This window comes from Electrona antarctica (genome assembly GCF_951216825.1).
Source record: "Electrona antarctica genome assembly, chromosome: 16".
Taxonomy (NCBI): domain Eukaryota; kingdom Metazoa; phylum Chordata; class Actinopteri; order Myctophiformes; family Myctophidae; genus Electrona; species Electrona antarctica.
Genome location: NC_136797.1, coordinates 7,677,766 through 7,701,078, shown reverse-complemented (window position 1 = coordinate 7,701,078; position 23,313 = coordinate 7,677,766). Strand labels below are relative to the sequence as shown.

General features: G+C 44.3%; 2 protein-coding genes across 2 annotated transcripts in view; both read left to right on the top strand.

Annotated features, from left to right (window-relative positions):
• LOC306939901 (inactive carboxypeptidase-like protein X2) overlaps positions 1 to 15,255 on the top strand; it is a 28,059-nt gene extending 12,804 nt beyond the window's left edge. Inside the window, exons 11-21 of the mRNA XM_079524700.1 lie at positions 779 to 863; positions 1,171 to 1,315; positions 1,674 to 1,753; positions 2,418 to 2,541; positions 4,001 to 4,197; positions 6,488 to 6,661; positions 7,818 to 7,943; positions 9,086 to 9,338; positions 9,812 to 9,951; positions 10,462 to 10,561; positions 13,732 to 15,255. Coding sequence (XP_079380826.1) covers positions 779 to 863; positions 1,171 to 1,315; positions 1,674 to 1,753; positions 2,418 to 2,541; positions 4,001 to 4,197; positions 6,488 to 6,661; positions 7,818 to 7,943; positions 9,086 to 9,338; positions 9,812 to 9,951; positions 10,462 to 10,561; positions 13,732 to 14,330 — 2,023 coding nt within the window. The 3' untranslated portion in view covers positions 14,331 to 15,255. The remainder of the gene's footprint in view (positions 1 to 778; positions 864 to 1,170; positions 1,316 to 1,673; positions 1,754 to 2,417; positions 2,542 to 4,000; positions 4,198 to 6,487; positions 6,662 to 7,817; positions 7,944 to 9,085; positions 9,339 to 9,811; positions 9,952 to 10,461; positions 10,562 to 13,731) is intronic.
• A 5,526-nt stretch (positions 15,256 to 20,781) lies between these two features.
• The window catches only part of LOC306939902 (adipocyte enhancer-binding protein 1-like), a 62,098-nt gene continuing 59,566 nt past the window's right edge, over positions 20,782 to 23,313 (top strand). The window contains exon 1 of the mRNA XM_079524701.1: positions 20,782 to 20,868. Coding sequence (XP_079380827.1) covers positions 20,823 to 20,868 — 46 coding nt within the window. The 5' untranslated portion in view covers positions 20,782 to 20,822. The remainder of the gene's footprint in view (positions 20,869 to 23,313) is intronic.

Sequence of the window (23,313 nt, the reverse complement as noted above, 5' to 3'; positions counted from 1 at the left end):
GGATGTCAGAGACACAGTGAGTTCCACCTTTTAAACATTGAAGGGAGGGGTAGCGCTGCTGTGTACCAAAGAAAAAGGGAAATAAGTGACAGGATGTGTAGGTGGTTGATTGTGGATGTAGACGTGCATGTGTTCTGCACACATGCAGGCAATACATAATCATATGTATGTCCGACTCCTATTGTCCTTACACTGTTAAGGCTCATTCATAGTCTGGATATTCGGTGGTGGGGTGACCACCGCTCCGGTGGTGAGCTGACCACCGGAGCTGAAATAACTTTGAACGGTGGTGAGTAAAAACAGAGAGAAGGGCTGGGGCGGTGGCGGTGGTTTGCTCTTCACCGCGGCTTGTGAAGTCATGTTGTAGTTCGGTGGTCACCCCACCACCGAAAATCCAGACTATGTATTAGCCTTTAGTCTCACGTAGCCAAACAACTATTCCACAATCTCCGAATGCTACATAGAGTCTGGAACTACAGCTCCCAAGAGCTGAGTAATGGAAGCCGCTCAGACCGGGAAGATATTTGAGGGGATGCGTCACATCCACATTATCACTTACTCATGGAAAGAGCTTCCGTTCTCCAGACTGTATGACGGACGCATTTGAAAATTGCGAGAGGCAACAGTCTGGCCACGCAAGACTATTGCACTGTAAATCAAAAATACTGAGAAAAAGGGGTTTGAGTTGCTCTTGATAAAAAAAAATACCAACAAAGATTTGGTCACAAAAACGATATTCAAAAACGAATTGGACTAACTGATCTAATTTAATTGCCAGCGAGGATTTCGTGTCGTCCTACTATGTGGCCTTCAGTAACGACAGCCGTGATTGGACTACACTTCATGATGGCTATGCTGAATGGGTGAGTGCAAAACAAAAACATGTAGTATTTGATATTTATTATGAATAAGTGCCATTAATTCCACATTAACCCATTTAGACCTGAGAACTGATTCTACAAATGTCTTCTAAATCCTGAACAGTTTTCTGAAAAACCTATGTTTCTATGTCAGTGGTTCAAAAATAGTGGGTCAAAATTTGAGTTTGGAGCGACGCTCCAAAGCCAAATGCAAAAGTCAAATGCAAAAGTCTCCAAAGCCACACGACAAATATGTACTGTATTTAAAAGGGTTTGAGAACCACTGCTTCTAATGGTCTTTGCCGTGCAGATGTTCTACGGGAACGTGGATAGGGACACTCCGGTCATGACGGAGTTCGACAGGCCCGTGGTGGCGCGCTACCTCCGCATCCTGCCTCAGAGCTGGAACGGCAGTCTGTGCCTCAGGGCTGAGGTCCTGGCCTGCCAGCTGCCCAGTGAGTAACCATTGAACCACAGTGGTGGAAAGTAACTTTTACTTTTACTTAAGTACCATACTTGAGTACAATTTTGAGGTATTTGTACTTTACTTTTCCCAATATTTCCCAATTTCCAGTACTTTTACTTCTACTCCACTACATCTCAGAGCCAAAAATCTTACTTTTACTTAACTACAATTATTTGAAAACTTTAGTTACTATAGTTAGCCTACTTTGGCAATTTTAATTTTGATTATAGAAAAACTTCAACTTCAACCCTATACACACGCGCACACACATCCATACAAAAACACACATCCATACAAACACACCCACACTAATACTAAAATCACGATAATAACTTGTGCCCATGTAGACAGCTACCGCAGTGAGAACGAGATTAACCCTTCAGATGACCTGGACTTCAAACATCACAACTACAAGGACATGAGACAGGTGTGTGCGTGTGTGTGTGTGTGTGTGTGCACGTGCGTGTATGTGTGCAGTATAAGCACACAGCTCATGCCATGATGACATGAATGCCGATTACTTCTCTGTGCGTGCGTGCGTGCGTGCGTGCGTGCGTGCGTGCGTGCGTGCGTGCGTGCGTGCGTGCGTGCGTGCGTGCGTGCGTGCGTGCGTGCGTGCGTGTCTGCATCCATTAGTTTTGTCGTTCAGTCATATAGTTGTGTGTGTGTCTGTCTGCATCCATTAGTTTTGTCATTCAGTCATATAGTTGTGTGTGTGTCTGTCTGCATCCATTAGTTTTGTCAGTCAGTCATATAGTTGTGTGTGTGTCTGTCTGCATCCATTAGTTTTGTCAGTCAGTCATATAGTTGTGTGTGTGTCTGTCTGCATCCATTAGTTTTGTCAGTCAGTCATATAGTTGTGTGTGTGTCTGTCTGCATCCATTAGTTTTGTCATTCAGTCATATAGTTGTCTGTGTGTCTGTCTGTCTGCATCCATTAGTTTTGTCGTTCAGTCATATAGTTGTCTGTGTGTCTGTCTGTCTGCATCCATTAGTTTTGTCAGTCAGTCATATAGTTGTCTGTGTGTCTGTCTTCATACATTAGTTTTGTCATTCAGTCATATAGTTGTGTGTGTGTCTGTCTGCATCCAGATGATGAAACTGATCAACGAGGAGTGTCCCAACATCACCAGAATCTACAACATCGGCAAAAGCTCCCAGGGCCTGAAGATGTACGCCATGGAGATCACGGATAACCCTGGAGAGCATGAGATAGGTACGAGGCACAGACGGACCTGTTGTAGTCAGCTGGGTCCCGGGCAAAACGTCCAATCGCTCTTTTGGGTCTTGACCTGAGAGGTTTGGGAACCGTAGGACGCGGCAGAGCGTTATCCAAGGTGTTTAGGGGACGGAGAAGAGTGACGTGTGGAGCTTTGTCCAGGGTGTTTTAGGGAAGGGAGAAGAATCTAGGAAGTGTGGAGCCTTGTCCAGCATGTTTTAGAGAAGGGAGAAGAGTCTTGGACGTGTGGAGCGTTGTCCAGCATGTTTTAGAGAAGGGAAAAGAGTCTTGGATGTGTGGAGCGTTGTCCAGCATGTTTTAGAGAAGGGAAAAGAGTCTAAGACGTGTGGAGCGTTGTCCAGGGTGCATGTTTTAGAGAAGGGAGAAGAGTCTAGTAGGATGTGTGGAGCGTTGTCCAACTGGGTTGTATGATGTTCTATTACGTGCTAAAAGAGTGACTTTGAGAGCTTAGCAGCTTACAATGTACTATATGTCCATGATATATATATAGGGAGGTCCTCGAGGTACGTCCCACTGGGAGGACCAAGGCGCAGTTGGAATCGACTCACTGGCCTTGGAACGTCTCGGGATCCCCCAGGAGGAAGTTACTATAATGTTGCTCTGGAGAGGGATGTCTGGAGCTCTCTGGTGGAGCTGTTGCCCCCGTGACCCGACTACGGATAAGCGGTTGACGATGGATGGATGGATGGATGGATAGATGGATGCTGCCCTCCCTAATTAGCCCTTCACTAAGTCCCTCCCCAACCCATCCTTGTCCAATAGGCACGTTAGCAGCGAAGAAAGCTTGACCTGCATAGCAACCGTTGCTAAACTATTTGGATTGGCATTGGACAATCGCTTTTTGGGGTGGGATTTAGTGAAGGGCTAATTGACTGCTGTCACATGTTCATGTCGTGTTGCCAGGCGAGCCTGAGTTTCTAATTGACTGCTGTCACATGTTCATGTCGTGTTGCTATGCGAGCCAGAGTTTCTAATTGACTGCTGTCACATGTTCATGTCGTGTTGCTATGCGAGCCAGAGTTTCTAATTGACTGCTGTCACATGTTCATGTCGTGTTGCTATGCGAGCCAGAGTTTCTAATTGACTGCTGTCACATGTTCATGTCGTGTTGCGAGGCGAGCCAGAGTTTCTAATTGACTGCTGTCACATGTTCATGTCGTGTTGCTAGGCGAGCCAGAGTTTCTAATTGACTGCTGTCACATGTTCATGTCGTGTTGCTAGGCGAGCCAGAGTTTCTAATTGACTGCTGTCACATGTTCATGTCGTGTTGCTAGGCGAGCCAGAGTTTCTAATTGACTGCTGTCACATGTTCATAACGTGTTGCTAGGCGAGCCAGAGTTTCTAATTGACTGCTGTCACATGTTCATGTCGTGTTGCGAGGCGAGCCAGAGTTTCTAATTGACTGCTGTCACATGTTCATGTCGTGTTGCTATAGGCGAGCCAGAGTTTCGCTACACGGCGGGTGTCCATGGCAACGAGGCGCTGGGCAGAGAGCTGCTTCTGCTGCTGATGCAGTTCCTGTGTAAAGAGTACAACGATGACAACCCCAGGGTGCGCCGCCTGGTGGAGGGAGTGAGAATACACCTGGTGCCCTCGCTCAACCCTGATGCATATGAACTGGCCTATGAGATGGTAAGATGACGCGTCACTATTATAGACCTTCTCACTATTATAGACTGTTCTCAAAGTAGGTTTCTTGAGGGGTCCCTTACGGGTCTTTAACTCTGAGAGTGTACAAATGGAACCAAATGGACCCTAACGGGTCCATTTGGTTCCATTTATACACTCAGTTAGATTAACATTGATTTTACAATATAAATTGGGGGTCCCAGAGATAGAAATGCTATTAAATGGGGGTGCATAGCCTAATGCATGTCAAACTGGGGGGTCCTTGAAATTAAACTGGTTGAGAATCACTGCTGGAGCCGTCAAAATCTTCTCTTATGGGAGGTCCCTGGCATGTCTTTTCAAATGGGGGGTCCACGGGATAATTAGTGTCAATTTGGGGGGGTACAAGTGTGGGAACCACTGCCCTATAACATGTGCTTACTGGCCCCCAGGGCTCTGATATGGGCTATAACATGTGCTTACTGTGGCCCCCAGGGCTCTGATATGGGCTATAACATGTGCTTACTGGCCCCCAGGGCTCTGATATGGGCTATAACATGTGCTTACTGGCCCCCAGGGCTCTGATATGGGCTATAACATGTGCTTACTGTGGCCCCCAGGGCTCTGATATGGGCTATAACATGTGCTTACTGGCCCCCAGGGCTCTGATATGGGCTATAACATGTGCTTACTGGCCCCCAGGGCTCTGATATGGGCTATAACATGTGCTTACTGTGGCCCCCAGGGCTCTGATATGGGCTATAACATGTGCTTACTGTGGCCCCCAGGGCTCTGATATGGGCTATAACATGTGCTTACTGTGGCCCCCAGGGCTCTGATATGGGCTATAACATGTGCTTACTGTGGCCCCCAGGGCTCTGATATGGGCTATAACATGTGCTTACTGGCCCCCAGGGCTCTGATATGGGCTATAACATGTGCTTACTGTGGCCCCCCAGGGCTCTGATATGGGCTATAACATGTGCTTACTGGCCCCCAGGGCTCTGATATGGGCTATAACATGTGCTTACTGGCCCCCAGGGCTCTGATATGGGCTATAACATGTGCTTACTGGCCCCCAGGGCTCTGATATGGGCTATAACATGTGCTTACTGGCCCCCAGGGCTCTGATATGGGCTATAACATGTGCTTACTGGCCCCCAGGGCTCTGATATGGGCTATAACATGTGCTTACTGGCCCCCAGGGCTCTGATATGGGCTATAACATGTGCTTACTGGCCCCCAGGGCTCTGATATGGGCTATAACATGTGCTTACTGTGGCCCCCATGGCTCTGATATGGGATATAACATGTGCTTACTGTGGCCCCCAGGGCTCTGATATGGGCTATAACATGTGCTTACTGGACCCCAGGGCTCTGATATGGGCTATAACATGTGCTTACTGTGGCCCCCAGGGCTCTGATATGGGCTATAACATGTGCTTACTGTGGCCCCCAGGGCTCTGATATGGGCTATAACATGTGCTTACTGTGGCCCCCAGGGCTCTGATATGGGCTATAACATGTGCTTACTGGCCCCCAGGGCTCTGATATGGGCTATAACATGTGCTTACTGGCCCCCAGGGCTCTGATATGGGCTATAACATGTGCTTACTGCCCCCCAGGGCTCTGATATGGGCTATAACATGTGCTTACTGTGGCCCCCAGGGCTATGATATGGGCTATAACATGTGCTTACTGTGGCCCCCATGGCTCTGATATGGGCTATAACATGTGCTTACTGGCCCCCAGGGCTCTGATATGGGCTATAACATGTGCTTACTGTGGCCCCCAGGGCTCTGATATGGGCTATAACATGTGCTTACTGTGGCCCCCCAGGGCTCTGATATGGGCTATAACATGTGCTTACTGTGGCCCCCCAGGGCTCTGATATGGGCTATAACATGTGCTTACTGTGGCCCCCCAGGGCTCTGATATGGGCTATAACATGTGCTTACTGTGGCCCCCAGGGCTCTGATATGGGCTATAACATGTGCTTACTGTGGCCCCCATGGCTCTGATATGGGCTATAACATGTTCTTACTGTGGCCCCCAGGGCTCTGATATGGGCTATAACATGTGCTTACTGTGGCCCCCAGGGCTCTGATATGGGCTATAACATGTGCTTACTGTGGCCCCCAGGGCTCTGATATGGGCTATAACATGTGCTTACTGGCCCCCGGGGCTCTGATATGGGCTATAACATGTGCTTACTGGCCCCCAGGGCTCTGATATGGGCTATAACATGTGCTTACTGTGGCCCCCAGGGCTCGAAGATGTGAGCCTTATAACATGTGCTTACTGTTGCCCCCAGGGTTCTGAGATGGGCAACTGGGCCCTTGGCCACTGGACCGAGGAAGGGTACGACATCTTCGAGAACTTCCCTGACCTCAACAGCGTCCTGTGGGGGGCGGAGGACCGAGGCTGGGTGCCTCGCGTCGTCCCCAACCATCACATCCCCCTGCCTGAAAACTTCCTCAACGGCTCCGTGAGTTTATGTTCTTCTATATTTGCTGTCGGGTGGAAACCATGTCCTTCTTTGTCCGAAACGTACTTTTCAGGGTAAAAAAGATAATATATATTATATATCTCCGCTGTCGGGAGGAAACCTAATAACTCCAAAATGTTCATTTTTCAAGACTCTTTAATTAAGGAAATGAAAAATATACATTTTTAAGTAAATTAATAAAACCCTTTTTTTAAAACGATGCAATACTGCCTCGTCAAAGTTGGTGTTGTGACATTAGATATTGTCAATTACTTGCATGAGAAGGAGAGAGGTGGTGGAGTTAGCTGCTTTAGCAGACAGTTTGAGGGTCCAATGGAGTTAAGAGGTTTTGTCCAATGCGTGGTTTTTACTACTTTCCATTGGTTCAATATTTTCGAAACAACACACAGACGTAAAGGGTGTTCAATAGCACTGATTTATGGAATAAATCACTATCATCATTTCAATTCCAGCTTGGTGAAGACATTTCTTGGTAACAATTTACAATTTACAATTTAGGCCTTTAGCAGACGCTCTTAATCCAGAGCGATTTACATTAGGCAAGAACAAAAAAGCATGGGAATACATCACATATAAAATGCATTTATCATGAAACATGCGTAAACTAAGAACGTAACTAGAACATATCTACTGTATATAATGACACTATACATATAAACTATACATATATACTATACTATGCTATACATATGTACTATGAAGTGCTATGACTACATACATTGCAATTATTGTGCTGTCTACATGACATGCTATAAGTCTGTTTCAAATGCTATCTAAGTCTAAAAAGTGCTATCTAAGGGGGTAGGGTAAGTGCTATGGGCCATGATGGAGTCTGAAAAGGTGGGTCTTCAGACTACAGCGGAAGATTGGGAGTGATGCTGCAGTTCTGATTGCAACGGGAAGTGCATTCCACAGTTTTGGGGTCAGAAGGGAGAAGAGTTTGGGACGTGTGGAGCGGTGTCCCGGCGTTTTTAGTGAGGGTACTTCCAGCTTCCCTGCATTGGCTGATCTGTGCGGGAGGGTTTGTAGGGTTCAATCATGCTTGCAAGATATGGGGGAGCCATACCTTGTGATGTACTGTAGTTCCCAGATTTCCATAGGTTTCTCTTACTATGACTCTTCTGTGTTATACCAGGTCGCCACTGAAACCAAAGCCATCATCTCCTGGATGGAGCGCACCCCGTTTGTTCTGGGGGCCAATCTGCAAGGAGGAGAGAAGCTAGTGGCGTACCCCTTTGATATGCTGAGACCACCCAAGTCCGTAAGTCTGTTTCACAGTAGCTTCGGAAACCCAGACGTTTTTATTTCCAGGGAGAAAACAAAAGTATGGGACCGAGTCCACTTCAATTCGGCATAGAGTAGCGTAAACGTTGATCACTTTCTGCTGATTTCTGATCGTCTGCACCTTTGTTAAATTGACGCGCACACGTACACACGTACACACACACTCCTCTCTCTCTCTCTCTGTCGCTCTAATTAATTAGTCTCATGTCGCGCAGCTGTGTCTAGATTCTCCCGGCGGATCCTGCCGGGAGCTGCCTCTGCCATAGAAAGCATAGGTGGACCCTATGGGTGGACCCCAGGCTAGTTTCACAGTGCTGTACAATACAATGAAGACAATACATTGTAAAAAAAGAGCAATAAACCAACACATTTCAAATACAATAAAATCACCTCATAATATACAAATTAAAAGTAAATTGAAGAGATGGGTTTTCATTCAACTGGACCACTTATACTCCTGTATATACATACAGTACACCTCATTGACCGGGGGATCCCCCAGGGGTCTATCTTTGGCCCTCTCCTTTTTGATTCGGAAATTACTTCATATGGCAGCCAAGTCTATGGACCTTTATTGTCTGTTTAGAGGACAATGTTTGGTTATAGGAGTGAGGTGGCCCTCACTTCACATGAGTGTGATCCCAAAGTTTAGTTACTTTAGTTTTGGGTCTGAGAGGCAAAATGTCATCAAATGGTGTTTCCGTGGCTCAAATGCTGAATAAATAATGGACCCATGACATGAAAAATCAGACCCATCTGAAGTGAGTGGTACTGTACTGTACTGTACTGTACTGTACTGTACTGTACTGTACTGTACTGTACTGTACTGTACTGTACTGTACTGTACTGTACTGTACTGTACTGTACTGTACTGTACTGTACAAGCCCTCCTCCCTGGCCTGTGTGTGTCTGTCTGTGTGTTAGGCTGTGCAACAGTGACACTTGGTGGTGAACAAATGCTATAACGCTATTTTTGTGCTCGGACACAGCCAGGGACACACCCAGGGACAGACCCAGGGACACAGCCACATACATAGCTGTCTATAGGAGTGGTTACACCACTCAAAAAGCGTTGAAAACCCACTGCCTCACACATCGTCCCGTGAACGTTGTCCCAAGGTGGTGGACGTGCGCCACGGCGGTCGCCACGGCGTGGAGCACCTGAACGAGGAGACGTGGGCGAGGATCCAGCGCCAGAGCGAGGGGGCGCTGAGGGAGACGGCCGACGACACCATGTTCCGCTGGCTGGCCATGTCCTACGCCCACAGCCACCTGACCATGACCGAGACCTACCGCACGTCCTGCCAAACCGACGACGTCACCGGGGGGCAGGGCATCATCAACAGAGCCGGCTGGAAACCTGTGGTGGGAAGTGAGTACATGGGCTTTGTTTTTGTATTTTTCTTTTTGCTTTCTTACCCTTTTTCCTCCCTAATTTAGTTATGCCAATTGGTTCCCTCAACAAAAAAATGTTAAGATATTTTTTGCTACCTTTTTTTTCCTATATTGATAGATCACAGTAGGTAGACAGGAAACGGGGAGGGAGATGAGGGGGGGGGGGGGGGGGTCGGGGGGTAGAAAGACACACGATCCCAGTTTGTCGGGATCGGGACTCAAACCCGCGACACACGCTTGATTACCAGCCAAGGTGCCTGGACCGCTAGCCAGCCCAGGCCACCTCAACAAATTATGTCCAACATTGAATGCCATTGACAATGAATGTCTTGAGTGTTTGAGCAAACACAAACATGGCTGATATTGCTCAGATAGGATGAACCGATTAGTGCATTCCTAAACCAAAACCTTCCTCTATGATTGTCTCTAAACGGTCATGATCCACTCCAGGTATGAATGACTTCAGCTACCTGCACACCAACTGCTTCGAGCTGTCCATCTTCGTGGGTTGTGACAAGTTCCCTCATGAGAGTGAGCTGCCTCTGGAGTGGGAAAACAACCGGGAGTCTCTGCTGGCCTTCATAGAGCAGGTAAGATTAAGAATCACAGTCAGACTACCACTGTTAACACTAGAACCAGTGGTTCTCAAAGTGGGGTCCAGGATCCTTGAGTTGAGGGCGTTCCAAGGGGGTCCCCGGAAGCCTATTAGAAAATAACAGCTTTACAAGCTAACAGTGTGTTGCTATGTGCCCCATTGTGAGCTTGTAGATCTGCTATTTTTAAAATAATCTGGAAAAAGAATTACAAGAACATTGGATTATATTTTAAAAACACAAATCTTGTATGTTGGGGCGGCTCCCTGGCACAACGACATATTTAGGAGTCCGCTGCCAAATACACATTCACTTTGGGGTCCTTGACATGACAATAAATGTATTTTGTCTTAACCATTTGAAACTTGTATTATAAATAGCCGATCGACTATTTTCAGCGAAGATATTTAATGTAGAGCGAAAACGGAAAATACAACCATATACTGTGTACTATAGGCTTTATTCTGCTCGCTGTGTGATCTCTGAAGTGTTGTGTCCTTTGCCCAGGTGCATCGTGGGATAAAGGGTACAGTGAAAGACATGGAGGGGAATCCAATAGCAAACGCCACCGTGTCAGTGGAGGGGATCAAACATGACGTCAAAACTGGTATGTGCTCCAGAACCATAACACAATACATCACAACTGGTATGTGCTCCATAACCATAACACAACACATCACATCAACTGGTATGTGCTCCATAACCATAACACAATACATCACATCAACTGGTATGTGCTCCATAACACAATACATCACATCAACTGGTATGTGCTCCAGAACCATAACACAATACATCACATCAACTGGTATGTGCTCCATAACCATAACACAATACATCACATCAACTGGTATGTGCTCCAGAACCATAACACAATACATCACATCAACTGGTATGTGCTCCAGAACCATAACACAATACATCACATCAACTGGTATGTGCTCCATAACCATAACACAATACATCACATCAACTGGTATGTGCTCCATAACCATAACACAATACATCACATCAACTGGTATGTGCTCCATAACCATAACACAATACATCACATCAACTGGTATGTGCTCCATAACCATAACACAATACATCACATCAACTGGTATGTGCTCCATAACCATAACACAATACATCACATCAACTGGTATGTGCTCCATAACCATAACACAATACATCACAACAACTGGTATGTGCTCCAGAACCATAACACAACACATCACATCAAGTTGGGCCTTCTTTTTCATCTGACACCGAGTGTGTTAGCATCACATCATGGACAATATTGCTTCATACAGAATGAAATCATTCCGATCAGAGGTTCTTATTATTAACTAAATACATGTATACATGTAATCCTCCTTTAGTTTTACACATGCCTCAAAACATTTAATCTGAATATTACTTGTTTTGACATTTGGCACAAAGTGCTTCTGCCTGGTTTATTTTTGGTTTTCTGTCAATTTTCCAACCAGATGCAAACCAACCAGATGGAAACAATGGGACTAACTGTTTACTTGCTGACAATTTCCTCTTTATCTAAACATCAAAATTGGTTTAAACAAAAATTCCTTCTGATCAGACCGAATTGGAATATTTGATGTGTAAGCAATATTAGGTTGGGTCCATGCATGTAAACACAGTCAATGGTATCCCTTGTTTCCATCTCTATTCTTATCAGTTAGCCATTATAAGTAGTTTCTTGAAATTACAATAGTGCAGGGGTTCTCAACCCGTGGGTCGCGACCCCTCGGGGGGTCGCCAAATTATTTTAGGGGGTCCCCAAATTATTTTTAAAAAAAAAGAAAAAAAAAAGATTTTTTTTTAAATTTTATTTTCACGATTTTTCAAAAATAGCAGACCTACAAGCTCATAGCGCGCCACTCGGTGGCGCGCTATGAGCTTGTAGATCTGCTATTTTTCAATAGCTAAATTATAACAATGCTTAAAACACCAAAAGGGGTTCCCGCCCAAAATGGTTTAAGGTTATTGTAGCGGGGCGGGGGTCCCGAGACATTGCCAAAGCATTTCCGGGGGTCCCCGGCCAAAAACGTTGAGAACCCCTGCGATAGTGAGCATGTACTGTACAGACATCATTTCACCCACTCTTGACCTGTAAAATCGTGATGCGACGATACAGTTGAAGTTGAAATTGACAGCGTTGCTATAAACTCATTCATTTTTTCCATTTAAAGGTATATTCAGTGATTTCACTTAATTCAAATATCACTTATTTTTTCTTATTTTTTGGATAATCCTCCCTACTATAAAGTGTGCTTACCATATAAGGAGTTCCTCCCTGTCCCCAGTGAGCCCCTGGGGTCAAAAAACCCTAGTTTCGGTTTGGGCTTTGGGTGGCAAAGCCTTCATCCAATCAGGATGAGAGGGGCCTTCCTCCAATCATGATCGAGTGGGGCGGGCATTGGTGCACGTGCTGTTGGTCTGTTGTACTTCCCCCACTGTAGAGCGTGTGCATGTGCACCGGGTTTTTTTCCAAATCACCCAAATTACTGAATGCTCCTTTAACTAAATTCGAAATGTAAATATAGAGGCAGTTTACATGGCCACGAGTCTCAGTGCGCTATATCTGAATTCTGAACGCACTAGTGTTGTTTTTGGCAGCAAATTTCTATTTCTAGTTTAGTCATATAGTCTTTGGAATAAAAACTTAATTTAGTTTTAGTCATATTTTAGTCACCCGGAATGTCTTGGTGTTACTCTAGTTTTAGTTGACTAAATATCATAAGATTTTAGTCGATTAAATCTACAGTTGATTTAGTAGACTAAAATGCATTTTGGCAGGCCTTGAGGCCATCGTAATGTCTGTTTTTACACATGCTGAAAATAGCCGATCTACAAGCTCACAGCGCGTCACAGCGCGACGCGTTGTGAGCTTGTAGATCAGCTATTTTCAGCATGCAACCAAGTGTAAAATGACTTATACTGGATCTCTTGTCCACTAGTCCCTCCCTAACATTTTACTCTAGTTTTTATCTGTTGACGAAATTGTCAATATATTTATTCTTAGTTTTTAGTCATCATAGCTTCATTTTCATTTAGTTTTTTATTCAGTTTTCGCCAGTGAAAAAAGGTAGTCGACGAACATCTTTCGTCATAGTCGACGAAAACACCACTGTCTGGAACGCACCCTATACATTTCACCCTATACATTTCACCCTATACATTTCTGCATCTGTGCCCTTCTTCATGTGTTCATTCAGCTGTCTGGAACGCACCCTATACATTTCACCCTATACATTTCACCCTATACATTTCTGCATCTGTGTCCTTCATGTGTTCATTCAGCTGTCTGGAACGCACCCTATACATTTCTGCATCTGTGCCCTTCTTCGTGTGTTCATTCAGCTGTCTGGAACGCACCCTATACATTTCTGCATCTGTGCATCTTCTTCGTGTGTTCATTCAGCTGTCTGGAACGCACCCTATACATTTCTGCATCTGTGCCCTTCTTCATGTGTTCATTCAGCTGTCTGGAACGCACCCTATACATTTCTGCATCTGTGCCCTTCTTCATGTGTTCATTCAGCTGGAACGCACCCTATACATTTCTGCATCTGTGCCCTTCATGTGTTCATTCAGCTGTCTGGAACGCACCCTATACATTTCTGCATCTGTGCCCTTCTTCATGTGTTCATTCAGCTGTCTGGAACACACCCTATACATTTCTGCATCTGTGCCCTTCTTCATGTGTTCATTCAGCTGTCTGGAACGCACCCTATACATTTCTGCATCTGTGCCCTTCTTCGTGTGTTCATTCAGCTGCCGGCGGTGACTACTGGCGCCTGCTGAACCCCGGGGAGTACCGGGTGACGGCCAAGGCCGACGGCCACACCCCTCAGACCAGGCTGTGCATGGTGGGCTACGACAGCGGAGCCACCAAGTGCGGCTTCCACCTGGCCAAGTCCAACTGGGACCGCATCAAGGAGATCATGGCGCTCCACGGAAAGAGACCCATCCGACTCGTCCCCAAAGCGACCGCCACTACAACAACAACAACAACAACGACGACAACAACAACAACGACAACGAGCGCCAGAGGTGCCGGTGGTGGCCGTGGCGCGGCGAGACGGACCGAAGGAGGCGAGGAAGACGGGACGGCGGTTAACTCGCAATCGCACAACGCTGAGCGCCTCAGGAGGCTTCGGCAGATGCGCCTGCGCCGGCTACGTCTTCAGAAAGCACGACAGTCCTCCACCACGACGACGGAAGCCACGACGACAACGACGATGGCGCCCACGACGGCACCTGCGACCGAGAGTACAACTTCCTGGTACGACTCGTGGTTTCCTGTGGATAGCTTCGAGTCGGAGCCCACGCAGCAGTACTTGGAGATCGGCATGGATGATATTGATTACTAAAGCTAAAATAAAACTACACTTATACTCGGTCGTATTGGCGGTACTGTGAGCTGAAAATATCCGATCTACATATTCCGTCGAACGCCACCAGCTGTAGAGTAATGCTTAATTTATGCTCCGACTCACCTTATAGATCGGCCAAAAATAGCCGATCTATAAGGTGCTTGTGGAGCGGCAATCTTTAGCGCACGATTCCGGCATGCGTTGGAGTAGCTCTGGTCCATAGATAGCCCTAATGCCCTTTGCTGCGTTGCATTAAGGCTATGTGACTTGCCCTCGCAGGAAGCCATTGCCAAATCTTGTCTATGAGGTTTTCTCTTGGCAATATAAAAATCCCGTGTGGTGGGGGGCTCAGAGTGCGTCCACTAAGGAAAGTAAGCTTTCTAATAACAAAAGCCGCCTTTGTATTGGTGAGTATAGGTAAAACGTTCTTTTTATTTTCGCAAACAGAGGAGAGGCTGGTCTGCATTTCATGCAGGAAGACAAGAGTCACATTGCCTTAATGCAACGGCAGCAAAGGGCATTAGGGCTATGGACCAGAGCTAGCGGTGGAGCATATAATTGAAGCATTACTCCACATCTGTCTTGTGAAAATGATAGAAGCTTCCTAGCCAGTCAGGATAAATCTGCCACTGTGCCGCATAACAGCTGCAATCAATCATACAATGATCGTCACACATGCTTAGGTTATTAGTTATGTGCTTTATTTTATTTTGAAAAGTTGGGTCTGTTTATATACCGGTACTCTTTTTTTACATTTGTATTTAAAGGGCTTTTTTTCCCCATGTGGAACGTTTTGTTTTTTAAATATTTTTCTAATGCCGATGATCTGATATGACTTAAATTGTATCTGCTGAGCAGAGACAAACACAGCAAGACAAATGTAATTGAATCTATGTTCAATAAAGCTGTTGAATGATAAAAGGGAAAATATCAGTTATAATGCTCGTTATTAATGTCATTTTTCGCACAGAATCACAGATGATAAAATACGTTAAACATTCTTAAAGTAGTATAATGCGGTGTAATGTTTTCTGTCAGAAAGAAAGTGTGTGTATGTTGTGTGTGTGTGCGTGCGTGCGCATGATCCAGTGTAGTTTATTTTATTATCACCAACAATAAAATGCACTTATTTATAATAAATAACTGACCAATTAACCAACAAATTAAAACTGACTTTGCCACAGGCATTTTAAAGCCCCATTTGCAATATTGAATCAAAAAGTAGGCTTTGCTGCCACGTTGTGGTAATAACGGTACATTGCAGAATTCAAAATGTCATCAGTTATACACAGTGACAATACTAGGCTGGTAGGCCACAGATAAAAATCTATTTCAAAAGTATTTTCACAGGCCTTTCACAGGCCTACTCCGTTACAACAAGTAAAAGTCCGCAATTTAAAATGTATTGGTATGGCACCAAAATGTACTTAAATGACAACTTTAGTTTTTTTCAACCAAGGTTCATGTTTTAGGTTGTTATTAGAGAAAGTAAAAGATGGAGTGTTAATTGTCTCCACCAGGTCGAAGGCATGGGGAAAGAGTATGTTTTGCACTCCGTCCGTGTGTGTGTGTGTGTCCGTCCTTCCTTCCTTCCTTCCTTCCTTCCGTCCGTCCGTTATCAGCTAATCTCTGGCACCGTTGGCCCGATCCGTGCCAAACTTTGCACACACACTCCCTGGATGCCAACGACGAACCTCTGCCCCAAATATTCCTCAACGACCTGTTATAGCGCCACCATGAGGCCGATTTAGGCAAAACGCATTTCTGTACATTACTCGTACACATTTTATCCATACATTAGTCCTGTACCTGCCTGTAGACCTTCTCGCAATTTGGTGTTGGGGGAATTTCTCACTTGAACTGAGTCAATGGGTCCCTAGACATGAAAAATCAACGAGGTGCTCGTCCGCCATAGTGCCACGAATGGCGCAATGGCCACATCAAATATGGAAGCCATCGGCTATGATGAAAATACAACTTTTTTGTTTCTGGGTGTATTTGCACATGTAATACCTCCATCCTGACTAATTCAGGTATGTGGAATTCATTTCTGATACTATTTGAATCATTGTGGGTGATATTGACCTTGAAAGGTCATGGTCATGGTCATTTAGCTATTCCAAAGACATTGGCCATTGTTAGGAGTAAAAATAAGTGCAATAAGTCTATTTCAAATAATTCTGACATTTATAATTCATTTCTGATATTGTTTTGACAATTAAGGATCATCTTATCATTGAGGTATCAATATAAATATTTTTATTCAATAACTCAATTACGATTTTTGTCTTTACTTTGTCTTATTTATTATATCAAAATACATGAACATACAAATATAACAATTCTAAATGTCCCTCTTTAACTTTTATTTTAATTGAGTGCTTTAATTAGAATATAAGTATGCAGAAAAGGCTAAACACTTTGGAATGACGTTAAACATGGTAGATCCTCCGTGGCTGCGTCATTAGGTGAGTACTAGTTTAATGAATTGTTTAAGTTTCATAGTAACATTCATCATCAACAGGCTGTTGTTGATGCCCCCCTAGCCATGGTTCACATGACGCTCGTACTTCACGAGCATGACAGTCATGTTTCAGGGCTAATGCCCCCCCAAAATAACAGGTTACAGGATTCTCATTCTGTTACTGTCACTGGATGGCCGCCGTGCCATTTCTTATAAACTATGTAGTTCATACGTGGGTCCACGGTGGTGGTGGTGTTCATGCGCCGCGGTGTGCGCCGTGGAGAGGGCATTATGCGCGCTGCTGGCTGGTTGGAGCGCAGCGCAACAGCCTTTCTGTCCAGTCCTACGTGTATAGGCTGGCGATTGTGGCGAATTATATTCGTTAATAAAGAGAGAGCTGTAAAGGGGATATTGTCTATGGTCAGTTCATGGTGTGTATCATTCTCGTTTTTAACCATAGAGTTAATTAGGGCCGTAATAATGCGGCGCAATGACGGTAGGCAGTAGCCTAATAGCCTACAATGTAAACAACTTGCGCAAGCATTAAAAATGGGTTTTAATTGTCGGGTAACGGAAAATAACGGAAAATAATCTAACCTTTTACTTTTCTCAGAAGGTAATTTGTAACGGTAAGGGATTATTTTTATGGGCAGTAATCCAGTAACCTAACGACGTTACTTTCTAAAGTAACGATGCCCAACACTGATTATGTTATACTTTAGCTATTGAAAAATAGCAGATCTACAAGCTTAGTGCCGCGCTACGAGCTTGTAGTTCTGCTATTTTTGAAAAATCGCGAAAATGTGGCACAAATCTTTGAATATATATTCTTTCAGAGTGAGCGTTTTTAACTCAAATCTTTGTTTCTGGGGGAGTCCCTGGAACAACATATTTTCAGATGGGGGTCGGCGGCCAATTACATATATTTTTGCGGGTCCTTGACATGAAAATGTTTGAGAACGACTGACATAGAAACAACAGAAGGCATTTGTAGAATTGTCCTCAGCTAGGTCCAAATGGGTTAAACCTTAATTTGGCTTTTACTGATCATTTTCATTTCATTTCATTGTATTTCGCACATGAGTGTATCACAATACAGTACAAATCATAATAGATAACAATTCATTTGTCTTTCATACAGTCTCTGATTGCGGCGGAAGCCATGCAAGGTACCAACCAGCACATCGGGAGCAATTTGGGGTTCAGTGTCTTGCCCAAGGACAGTTCGACATGTAGCCAGGAGGAGCCGGGATTCGAACCGCCGACCCATGGATCATTGGACGACCTGCTCTACCTCTTGAGCCACAGTCGCCCATTACACTTGTTTACAAGAGGGTCCACCTTGTTCAATTCATCAAAACATTTAGAGACGTACAAATAGACACTACTATATAGCCAAAGAACAGAACAGGAATTCATCATAGAGGTAAAAATGGAAAAGAAAGAAAGAAACATACATTCAGATTTTACGGGGGCGAGTTTCGGATTGCAGCCGTCCGTAGGTGCCCTTTGAGAGCGGTTTTGAAGGAGTCAACATTTGCATGTCTTAATGACTGTTGGTAGGGCGTTCCACATTTTGGTGGCATAGGAATAGGATCGAAAAGAATTGAGTCCCTTGTTTGTGCCGAATCTGGGTTGTACATGGTTCGTTGCACTTCCTCTGGTGTTGTGGGTGTGGACTTTGTTAACATTAAAGGACAACTTTAGTTTTTTTCAACCAAGGTTCATGTTTTAGGTTGTTAGAGAAACAAAAAAAAATATTTTTTCATTTGCTGTTTTCTTTCGTTTTAGGGATTTTAGCTGTTTTTGACAGGGGGCGGGGGCATTCGAGCATGGGGCTAAATATGTATTTTTTTACAACATTTTATAGCGATTTCTTTTTTAATTATTTACTATAGTCCTAATAAACCCCAGGAAATTTCATCTGGCCACAAAACATCACGAGATCTACTGAATGTGTCAAACTGACATTGAGCCTGGCTTCCCCCCAGTAGGTTACCTTCACATTCAGTAGATCCTGTGATTTATTTGTGGCCAGATGTAATTTCCTGGGGTGTATCAGGACTATAGTAAATAATAATAAAAAAAAAATCTCCATAATATCTTGTAAAGAAAATACATATTTAGCACCATGCTCGAAAACGAAAGAAAGCAGCAAATGAAACAAAATAATAACACTCATCTTTTACTTTCTCTAATAACATCCTAAAACATGAAACTTAGTTGAAAAAAACTAAAGTTGTCCGTTAAGGAAGTATCTAGACAGGTAGTTATAGTTAGTTACTTTATTGACACAAATGTATAAAACATTGGGTCCAAACAATAATAAAAAACCCATGTGTGAGCTTGTAGATCTAAGCTCACATAACAACGTCGTTGTGAGCTTGTAGATCTAAGCTCACATAACGTCGTTGTGGGCTTGTAGATCTAAGCTCACATAACGTTGTTGTGAGCTTGTAGATTGGCTCTGTTTTCGGTTCAAATTAAGTGTTTCTTCCACCAGGTGGCAGTAAAGGGTTACAAGGAGGGGTTGTGTAAAGTTTGGTGACTCAACTATCTAGTCTAGACTACAAAACCTTATTTCAACTGCACGCTTTAAAACAAATAGGCCTATAGGTCTACTGACAACGTAAACATTCAATGTGTTTTATATCAACAAGCTACAGCTGCTGAACAATGGACAAAACTCACAGCAAACCACATGAACATTTATTCATTAAACATGGAAACAAAACCGAAATGAGAGTAGCCTATGTAAGGGATAATATCTGGCTAGGTGGTCATTGTCGGGAGATAATTCACCGACAGGGAGTTTAACCACCGAGGCGAAGCCGAGGTGGTTACACTCCCTGAAGGTGAATTATCTCCCGACAATGACCACCTAGCCAGATATTATCCCGCTTATTACATGGCTAACTAACATAAATTAATCCATTGATCCAAAACACAACAAAAAAAGTATTCCATAACTTCGCGCTGGCTGCGTCTGCCCAGCTGCAGGGCTGAAGCACTGTCGGAAAACAAGGAAGTGAGTTGATCAAATAGAATCCATTTTCGGGTCCAGCTGCTTCGTCTATTTCTCGCTCAAATGTTTTCAAAAACATTTTTAAGAGCAATGTTTAGCTGTAAATTACATTGTGTGTCAGTAGTGTGTGTGTTTACATGGCTGTTATGTTGGAAACGGCAGTAAATCAAGCGGGCGCAGCCGCGCAGCTGGTGGTGCTCAGAGGGTTTGATTAGGCAGCGGTCATTATACAGCGGAGCGGTCATTATCATGAGATAACTCACCGCTGAATTAAGCGATTGACCAATCAGAATCAAGCATTCAACCAAGCCATGTAATAAGTAAGGGATAATATCTGGCTAGGTGGTCATTGTCGGGAGATAATTCACCGACAGGGAGTTTAACCACCGAGGCGAAGCCGAGGTGGTTACACTCCCTGAAGGTGAATTATCTCCCGACAATGACCACCTAGCCAGATATTATCCCGCTTATTACATGGCTAACTAACATAAATTAATCCATTGATCCAAAACACAACAAAAAAAGTATTCCATAACTTCGCGCTGGCTGCGTCTGCCCAGCTGCAGGGCTGAAGCACTGTCGGAAAACAAGGAAGTGAGTTGATCAAATAGAATCCATTTTCGGGTCCAGCTGCTTCGTCTATTTCTCGCTCAAATGTTTTCAAAAACATTTTTAAGAGCAATGTTTAGCTGTAAATTACATTGTGTGTCAGTAGTGTGTGTGTTTACATGGCTGTTATGTTGGAAACGGCAGTAAATCAAGCGGGCGCAGCCGCGCAGCTGGTGGTGCTCAGAGGGTTTGATTAGGCAGCGGTCATTATACAGCGGAGCGGTCATTATCATGAGATAACTCACCGCTGAATTAAGCGATTGACCAATCAGAATCAAGCATTCAACCAAGCCATGTAATAAAGGCTAGTAGCCACCACACCACAACGAGAGATGAACTTGTGGATTCTACAAAGAGCAGACGGACAATAAACAAAACCAACTGAAGAACAATGCAGGAGCAAAAGTCAGGGAGGAAGCGCCACTTCATCTTAGAAGGTAAGGCTCATCTAGAATATAAATACTGTTTAATTGAGTTTAAATGCTATGTGTTGCCGACATGACGTGTGTTGCTACTTATTGCGCAGCTGTGCACTTAATGAAGTTAATTATGCTGTTTGGCTGCTGGTGCTTGTAGGCCATAAATAAAATGCATAAATCACAAGCTTTGTAGATTAGACAGTTTCACTATTGCACATATAAGTTCTCATGTAGGATACAGTTGTTTATTTTGGGCAAGTTTTCATAGTAGTACCTGGATGGTGTTGTCATGGTTACCAACATGATAGAGAGAGAGACAGACTGGGGAAGAGGGGGAGAGAGAGAGAGAGAGAGAGAGGGGGAGAGAGAGAGAGGGGGAGAGAGAGAGACTGGGGGAGAGGGGGGGAGAGAGAGAGGGGGAGAGAGAGAGAGACTGGGGGAGAGGGGGAGAGAGAGAGAGGGGGAGAGAGAGAGAGACTGGGGGAGAGGGGGGGAGAGAGAGGGGGAGAGAGAGAGAGACTGGGGGAGAGGGGGAGAGAGAGAGGGGGAGAGAGACTGAGAGAGAGAGAGAGATTTGATATTGTTTTCTGTTGTATTATAATTGTTTCTGTTTTTGCTGCATTTGATGCTTTCAATACTGTAGTTGTACCAGTGTTGATTTTCACAGATTGTTTTTATTTATTTCATAAAGTCTTTTGAATAAAACTTGTTTTAGTCATATTTTAGTCACCTAAAATGTTTTAGTTTTAGTCAACTAAATATTTGACATCCAAAATACATTTTGGCAGGCCTTGGTGTGGTGGTGTCGTAATTCCTGATTATGCACTTGGTTGCATGATGAAAATAGCCGATCTACAAACTCAGTGTGAGCTTGTAGATCTCAAAAGTGAAAAAGGGCATGGCAGATGTCTTCGTGATGCTACAAGCTCATTGTGAGCTTGTAGATCTGCTAGTTTCAGCAGATTGCAGAATTATGCGGAATGTCCCATTTCACAATGCATACAAATCATTTGAAAATAGCAGATCTACAAGATCACAATGCATTGCAAAGTGACACAATGTGAGCTTGTAGATCTGCTAGTTTCAGCAGAATAATGCACTTCACGATGCTCTGGGACAGTGGTGGAAAGTAACTATGTACATTTGCTTAAGTAGCCTACTGTACTTAATTACAATTTTGAGGTGTATTGTTTTTTGTTGAGTATTTCCAATGTCCTATTTGAAAATAGTTCAGCTGTTGAAGTGGAGCTCATCAATGTCATTTTTTTTTTTTCATCGATAAATCTAAATGGAGGAGAGTGTAAATGGTAAATGGTGCATTTATATAGCGCCTTTATCCAAGGCGCTTTACATGGATTGTGCATTACATTCACCCACACATTCATATGGTGGTGGGAACCATGCAAGGCACCAACCAGCACATCAGGAGCAATTAGGGGTTCAGCGTCTTGCTCAAGGACACTTCGACACTAACTCTGGGGGAGCCCGGGTTCGAACTGGCAACCTTGCGGTTACCATCCAGCCACTCTACCCCCGAGCCACCGCCGCCCGAGTGAGTGAGAGTGTAAATGTGTCAAACAGCTGGACAGCTACAGTACATCTGCTCCATGCACCTCCAACACTCTATATTTAGAGTTATAATTCAACCCTGGAAAACTCACCTAAACACCCTGTAAACAAATACTAGGAGACTTGTAGCATTTATATTTTTAAGACTTGAATGCTACAAACAGGAAGGTAGGAGCGCACACCAGTAGTGGGGAGGTGCTGACCGCAGGAGATAACTATGACTATGAGAGAGGCCGCACAGGTTAACGGTGCCGGAGATTAGCTGTTCACAGACGGACGGACGGACGGACACACACACACACACACACACACACACGGACGGACGGACGGACGGACGGACGGACGGACGGACGGACGGACGGAGTGCAAAACATACTCTCTCCCCATGCCTTCGGCCTGGTGGAGACAAAAAGCATAAATCACAGACTAGCTCTGGTCCATAGCCTTCTACTGCTTCTACGATTCTGAATCGTAGAAGGCTATGGACCAGAGCTAATCACAGACATGCTTGGTTGTGTATTTAGAAGAACGTTGTGTGATTTGTGGTGCACATTTGTTTACATTATATTAGCTGTGGCCATATTGAGTTGTCATGAATGTCTGGTTGTTCTGCTCTTGGTCTCATTGGAATATATTTCTATTAAAATAGAAATTGAGGGGGAAAATAGCGGATCTACAAGCTTTGTAGATTAGACAGTTTCACTATTGCAGATATAAGTTCTCATGTAGGATACAGTTGTTTCTTTTGGGCATGTTTTCATAGTAGTACCTGGATGGTGTTGTCATGGTTACCAACATGATGATGAGAGAGCGAGAGAGAGAGAGAGAGGGAGGGGGAGAGAGAGAGAGAGACAGACAGAGAGAGAGACTGAGAGAGAGAGACTGAGAGAGAGA